This window comes from Cyanistes caeruleus, unplaced genomic scaffold (genome assembly GCF_971803275.1).
Source record: "Cyanistes caeruleus unplaced genomic scaffold, bCyaCae1.hap1.1 HAP1_SCAFFOLD_81, whole genome shotgun sequence".
Taxonomy (NCBI): domain Eukaryota; kingdom Metazoa; phylum Chordata; class Aves; order Passeriformes; family Paridae; genus Cyanistes; species Cyanistes caeruleus.
The window spans coordinates 2,146,104-2,152,815 of NW_028255891.1; the positions used below are offsets into that span (position 1 = coordinate 2,146,104).

Below are 6,712 nucleotides of genomic sequence, written 5' to 3' on the forward strand. Positions count from 1 at the left end.
CTTTGCGTATTGCTGGCTTGCTATAATTAATAAAAACCTTTTCTTATATATCCTTTTTTTTGTGTATTTATAACATCCATGAGTAAATTTTACAAAGTTTTCAATGAAATTCTTATTGATCAATTTGCCTCCATTTCATTTCTAACAAGCTGTTCCTAAAGATCCCATCAGGCTGTCTTAGACACTTTGGACAAGGGATTCCTTCCAAGCTGGGCCACTTGGGGGGGGATGGGGGCGGCCCCAGGGCGGAGGGCAGGGTGTGCAAGGGCCCTTTGTGACACGCTGCAGCACGGTCACCGTGGGATGGTGGCAACGGGAGCAGATGTCAAAGGGCCCTTTGTGACACGTGCTGACATAGGAGCTGGCGGTGACAGGGCCACGCCACAGTGCTCGGTGCACGCGACGGGTCAGGACGCGCCAGAGCAGTGCTGTGAGGAGCCCCCGCACAGCGCACTCCTTTGTGTCGGACCTGGAGCTTTTCTGAAGCACTATTACTACAGGTGACCTCGAGGCCAGACCACAGGTCTTGCTGACCTGTGGCCTTGCTGAGCCTTCCTTCTTAAGGTTCTCTTGAGGGCAGACCGTGGGACTTGGTGACCCGGAGCTTTTCCGACGTGTCGCCCATCCCTGCAGTCTCTGCCCTTGAGACCAGACCACAATCCCTGTCCAGGAGCCTCCTGTCCTTGTGGCAGGAGCCTTCAAGACCCAAGTGCAGGACTCGCTGTCTTGCAATCTTGCCAGGACTTGAGTCTTGCAGGTGCCTTCCAGGCACGACTGCAGGACTTGCTGAGTCTGAGCTTTTCCGAGCCATCTCTCCTGCAAGCAACCATAAATCCAGTCACTGCCATGGAGCAGCGACCCCCAAGAGTGCCCAAGTTGGCCTGGCTTGAGGAGCAGGAAGAAGAAGGCTCTGGAGCTGTCCTGGCACAGGAGTCTGAAGAAGTGCAGGAGTTCCAGGCACCACAGGAGGGTGAGTTGCAGAGCTCGGCCTTAGGGCTAGTGCCTGTTGCCAGCTTGGCCCCATCCCATTCCATGCCATGCCATCCCCTGGTGCTGTTCCTATGGAAAGGATTGGAGAGTCCGAAAGAAGACAGGGAGCAGCGACCACCAAGAGTGCCCAAGCTGGCCTGGGTGGAGGAGGAGGAGGAGGAGGTCAAGGAAGAAGGCCCTGGAGCTGCCCCAGCACCAGAGACCGAAGAGGTGCAGCAGTTGCAGCCGCTGGAGGAGGGTGAGTGGCAGAGCTGCGCCACAGGGCTGGTGCCTGCGGCCATCTTGGCCCCATCCCATCCCATTGCATCCCATCTCATCCCATCCCACACTGTCCTGTGGACACACACCCATGGACAGCACAAAAAAGGGGCTGGGGCTGCCCCCGCAGCAGTGGCCGTGCTGCATCCCCTGGGGCATCCCGGGACTGTCCCTGCCTGGGGAACGCAGGGCTGGGCTGTGCTCTCCGGCCTCTCCCGCAGCCCCTCAGCTCTGGCTGCTCTTTGCCAGATGCAGCCATGGACGGCACACAAGAGCAGGACACCGCCCGTGGCCGCTTCCGCAGAGCAGCGCAGGTACCTGCAGCCATCCCCACCTGCGCTGGGCCTGCTGGCACTGCTCAGCCCAGCACCGCACTTGGAGCACTCCATGCAACTTCCCTGCCTTCCTGCCCTTCTCCTACAGTTTCTTTACCAATTCATCACGAGAATTGGCAAGGAAGAGACCAGTCCCATGGACACTGAGGTCAAGGCATCCTCAGAGGTCTTGGTAGAACAGAGCAGCGCTGCCCAGCTGGATCTGCTTGTAGAGACGGCTCTTTTCAATCCAGAGCAAGTAAGCAGCCTGTGGCCAGCCTTTGATCCTCCAGCAATTGCTTGGCTTTCCCAAGCCACACCTGCTGCTCACTTGAACCTTTTGAGGCCATGGCAGCGTGCTGGAAGAGAAGCACTTGTCTGGGGAAGAAGCTGGGCACATTGCTGACTCCCTCTGCTAGCATTCCAAGTCTCCCTGTGCCTTCTCCAGGTGCCCGGCGTGGTGAGGTACATCCACCAGTGGCTCATGGCCAATGAGGCTGCTGAGCACAGGATGGACTGGGCCCTGATGCAAGTGGCTGAGGCAGAGCCCGATGATGTGGCCATCACTCTCCTGCGGGTGGCCCCAACGTGTGACAGGTATGGGGCCCAGCTGCCCCGAGGCCTCAGGGCTCCCCAGCCCATCACCCTGTACAGCCCGGCCCAGGGCTGTGAGCAACACAGACTTCCAGGGCCCTCTGGCTGCTCCCTTTGCCAGCCTTGATACAAAGTCGGCCCCCGAGCCCGCTGCCGTGCTCCCAGCCTGCCCCTCAGGGGCCTGTCCCCACAGGGCTGGGCTGCCTGGCTGCTGCTGCCGCTCAGGGGCAGTGGGCACAGGCAGAGCTGGTGGCCAGCTCAGCTCCCCGCTGCTGCCCAGCCCACGGTGATGTGTCTGACCCCGCAGAGCTGCTATGGCCATGTGGACGACCATCTTGCTCTCGCCCTGGATTTCAGAGGAAGTGACACCGCTCCTCATCAATGTGGTGGGGAGCTGGCCGCAGAAAAACCTGGGCACCTCTGATGGGGACAAGACGGCTGTCTTTTCCCTGACTGTGAGTTTCGGGAGCTGGCCTTTGCTCACCGCAAGGCCGGCTGCCTCTCCAGCAACTCTGTTGCCTCCTTCCCCCACTGCATCTCCCTGCTTCAGGCACTGGCCACAAACCTGGCCTAGGGGCAGCTTCAGGGCCACCAGGCCCGCTGCTCCCCCTGCGTCTCCCCTGGCCTCTCCCTGCCACGCTCAGGCCCTGCCACACGGACGCCCCGGCACTGAGCGCTGTCTCGGGCTGCTTTGTCCTCTGCAGGCAACTCTGGTGATGTGGAAGATCCTCCAGGGGCCCTGTTGCCCACAGATCCTCACAGTCTATTTCCCCCGCCTCTTTGTGCATCTCCTCTTCCAAACGTACTTCAGTACTTTGTATATGACAGAGGACGTCCATACCTTCTGGAAGGAATGCCAGGAGCAACACGGCCTCTCCACCAGCCCCAACAGGTGCTCCATGCCACTCCTCCTGTCCCTGCCACTTCCCCAGCCTCAGAGCCAGCGCTCCCAGCGTCACCTGGGCTTTGCTGTGCACACAGGTTTGCAGTGCAGACCCTGAAGGCCCTGCTCTGCAGTCTCCACTTGGAGCATGTGGTGGTGGCAATGGAACGCAAGTGTGGCTGGGACACGCTGCTCTGTGCTGACACCCACCACTATGCCATGGGTCTGCTGGCCAGGTGAGCCCCCTTCTACCCACTGCCTCTGACATTTGTGCCCCCTGCCCGGGATGCCTCCCACAGTCCCCATGGCCATGGGCCTGAGGGCCTCGTCACTGAGGGATGGCCAAGGAGACTGCAAAAGGCTGTGAGAGGAGGGTGCCCAGGAGCAGCCACATCTGAAGGGCCCAAATACCCTCACAGGGTTCTGGGGCAATAGGACAACTGTGTCCATCAGTCCTGGGAGAGGTTTTTCGCACCCTTGCTGAGACTCTTTCTGCCATTTTCCGCCTTCCAGGGTAATGCGCCGTGCATCTGCCCACTTGTGTAAAGGCATCTTAAGCTACCTGCTTGAGGTGCTCAGCAAACCGTTGCCACACTGGGATGTCTCTGCCATGGCATTCCTTGTGGAGGTGAGCCTGATGGCCAGCACTACCTCGCTCAGCTCCCTGCCAGCCCTGTCCCCTGCCATAGCCACAACTGCCTGGGATGGCACCCGCCGCCCTGTGCTGCTGCCTGGGCCCAGCCCTGCGCACTTCCAGGCTCCTGCCGGCCGGCTCCCCTCTCACTGCCCTGTGCCTTTCAGCTCCTAGATTGCCTGGACTTGAGTGACTGTGGTGACAGCCTAATGGAGATCTTGTATAAGTACCTGTGGTACAACTCCACAGAGATGCATCACCAGGTTCTCAGGGCTCTCCTCCTGCTAAAGGATCATCCCTCCATGGTGAGAAGGGGGCAGCAGCTGAAGCCGTGTGGGCAGCATGAGGCTGGGCAATGCTGTCACTTGGCCTTGGCTGGCCTTTGCCTTGGGCACTGAGGCAGCTCCTCGCAGCTCTCCTGCCTCCTGCTTCAGCTGCCCGAGTGCTTTGGGACAGCCCTTTGGCCTCTGGGCCCTGCGGCAGCTGCCCGGGCTTTCACACCCTTGTGTTCTGCACAGGCCGAAAGAATTCAGAGCCTGACAGGAAGACTAGTGCACCTCCTGTGGGACTTGGACAGTGACGTGGCCAGGATGAGCATTGCTCTCCTGAGCTATATTTTCATAGATGAAGACACCCCAATATCCTGGCGCAGGGCCCTGCAGCTGGCTGAGCCGCTCCTGAAACTCCTGGACAATGTAAGGCTCTGTGCCCCAGCCACGGCCACTGCCTGCTGCCCGGACACTTTGTGCCCTGTGCATTTGCAGGCCTGCGCCAATGTGGGCCACAAGAAGCCAATGATGAGGTCATTTTTCCTTCCTTCCTTTCATACAGCCTGATAGCCAAGTGCAGCTGCTCTCCATGTTTCTCCTTCGAAGGGTGATGTCTTCAGCAGAAGAAGAAGGAAGAAAGCCCCTGAAGGAACGAGTGTACCAGAGCCTGCTCCCACTCTTTTTCCACTGCCAAGACGAGAATCGGCATGTGGCAGAGGTGAGGACTCCTGGGCTGCTGCTGCGCCTTGGCAGGGGGCTCAGCTGCCTCCTGCCCTGACGCAGGCTTGCAGGCTGCAGCCTCCTCCAGCCCTTGGCACTGGGACACTCCTGTGCCCTGCCTTGTGGGGCCATTTGCGGCTCTCTGCTGCTTCCCAGGCCTCTCGGACAACGCTCCTTCGCGCGGCTGACTTCCTGAAGAGGTCAGACCTAGAAAAAGCTGTGAGGAAGGAGAAGCTGTGGAAGTTTGCCAAGCTCGTGGTAAGGGCGGCCTGCAAGTGCCAGCCTCAGACTAGAGAAGCCCCCTGGCCCCGGTGCTCAGTGTGTGGGGCTGGCAGCTGTGCCTCTGCCCTCTGCTGCAGCCGGGGGCCGCACGGCTTCTTCTCCAGCCCCCTGTGGCCCCGAGCCGGGTGCCGATGGAGCCCCGGCCCAGCGGGGCTGCGGGCCGGGCCGGCACCGCGGCTCCCCGGGCAGCAGCCGGCCCTCTGCCCCCTCCAGAGCCCGGCGCCAGCGGCTGCTGGCCGGGCCTCAGGGCTGGCCGGGCACGGGAGGCCGGGGCTGGCCGCAGGCAGCAGCGCCCGGCCGAGGGACAGAGCCCGCGCCAACCCTTCCCTCCTGCCGCTCTCTCCAGCTGGCCGACCACAGGATCCCCTTGGCCGAGCACCTGCGTCGGGCCCTGCAGTACCTGCAGGACCCACAGGAGACCCTGCGAGCGGCGGCCATCAGGGTCATCGGTGAGTCCCGAGCCCGGGCTCCCTCCCCGCCCCGCCGCAGCTCGGCCCCAGCCCCGGCTGCTGCCCCGGCAGCGGCACCCGGGCCCGGCGCCCTGGAGCCCCGGCTGTCCTCGGGGCTGCTGCTGCCGGCCTCTGGCAGCCGTGCCCTTGGGCTGAGTCAGGGTGCGGCAAGGGCTCGGACTGAGCCCTGCCGGGGCAGGAGGCCGTGTGGCCACAGGGCTGGCAGCGCCGCTGGCAGGGAGCTGTGCTGCTGGGACCCTGACAGGCTCTGTGTTCTCAGGGATGGCCGGGGAGCAGCTGAGGGGGCAGCACGCAGAGCTCCAGGTGTTGTGCAGAGGTGAGCCAGGGCAGCGGGCTGACAGCGGTGGCTGTCGGGGGCAGCTGCAAGCCCTGGCCTGGCTGTGGAGGGCTCTGCTCCCTGTCCCGGTGAGGGGCGGCATGGGCAGAGCACAGTGAGATTTCAGGGCCACGTGGGGCATTTGTGGCCAGCAGCTTCGGGCTGACCCCCTTGGTCCCTGCTCCCTCCTGGCCAAGGCAAGAGCCGGCTGGCATGGCCCTGGCAGGGGGCTCTCGCTGGGCCCCCACAGCTCTGGGGTGTGACCGTGGCTCTGTTTGTCTCTCTTGCAGCCCTCGAACGCCTGACAGAGGACAGAAGCGGTGCCGTGTCAGACCTGGCACTTGAAACGCTGTATGTCCTCCGGGCCATCCAGAGTGCCCGTTACTCCATTCTCCAGAGGATGCAAGACCAAATCCTCAGGGCATGGAGGACACGGCCTCGTCTGTCGGGCCTGGGCTGGCTGCGCTGCTGCAGATGTGCTCAAGGCTGATATGGGACGTTCTGTTTGCTGGGGCCACCTGGGCCAGCCGGGATTTTTTATTTCATAAGAATTGTTTTCTTCTATTTTTTTCTTTTTAGTATGTAAATAGTATAGGATATGTTAGGGCTGAGAGGCTCTATCTTCTGGGGCCACATGGGCCATTTGTTATTTTTTTTTTCATAGAGATTGTTCTTTTCTTCGTTTCGTTTCCATCTAGTATGTAAATAATATAGGATATGTTATAAACCACAAGAGTCCCGAGACCTTTCTTTTGCTGCCCAGGGTGTGTGGGGCATAGGGGAAGAGAGGGAAAAGGGTTCTTGTGTTCAGCAACCTGCCGGGGCGTGCAGTGGCGCAGGGGAAATGGCCAGAAGCCCCTTGGCCTTTGGTGGTTGTGCTGAAGCCACAAGCCCTGTGGCAGGCAGGAAGCGCCATCTGTGTCCTGCTGCCCGTGTGTTGCTGCCGTGATGGCTGAGGAGCTGCTGGAGCTCCTGTGGGGCT

General features: G+C 61.2%; 1 protein-coding gene across 2 annotated transcripts; it reads left to right on the plus strand.

Moving 5' to 3' along the window:
• Window positions 1-327: 327 nt before the first annotated feature.
• Window positions 328-6,460, plus strand: LOC147646752 (maestro heat-like repeat-containing protein family member 7). Of its 2 annotated transcripts, XM_086873021.1 has the most exons (16): window positions 328-970; window positions 1,070-1,228; window positions 1,498-1,562; window positions 1,672-1,821; window positions 2,011-2,159; window positions 2,464-2,611; window positions 2,861-3,048; window positions 3,138-3,275; window positions 3,553-3,667; window positions 3,841-3,978; window positions 4,192-4,368; window positions 4,505-4,660; window positions 4,819-4,920; window positions 5,291-5,393; window positions 5,674-5,730; window positions 6,021-6,460. In XM_086873021.1, exons 1-16 carry the CDS (start codon window positions 847-849, stop codon window positions 6,218-6,220), a joined length of 2,169 nt encoding a protein of 722 aa, XP_086729147.1. In that variant the 5' UTR covers window positions 328-846; the 3' UTR covers window positions 6,221-6,460. The 2 variants fall into 2 exon arrangements, with proteins under 2 accessions (XP_086729147.1, XP_086729148.1); XM_086873022.1 differs by lacking the exon at window positions 4,192-4,368 and having other exon boundaries at window positions 342-970; window positions 4,523-4,660.
• Window positions 6,461-6,712: the final 252 nt, after the last annotated feature.

Excerpts from the sequence above, each read along its gene's own strand:
- LOC147646752 (XM_086873021.1), top strand. The coding sequence starts at position 847 with ATGGAGCAGCGACCCCCAAGAGTGCCCAAGTTGGCCTGGCTTGAGGAG. Across the intron at positions 4,369-4,504 it reads TCCTGAAACTCCTGGACAAT|CCTGATAGCCAAGTGCAGCT; the intron begins GTAAGGCTCTGT and ends CCTTTCATACAG. Across the intron at positions 4,661-4,818 it reads AGAATCGGCATGTGGCAGAG|GCCTCTCGGACAACGCTCCT; the intron begins GTGAGGACTCCT and ends GCTGCTTCCCAG.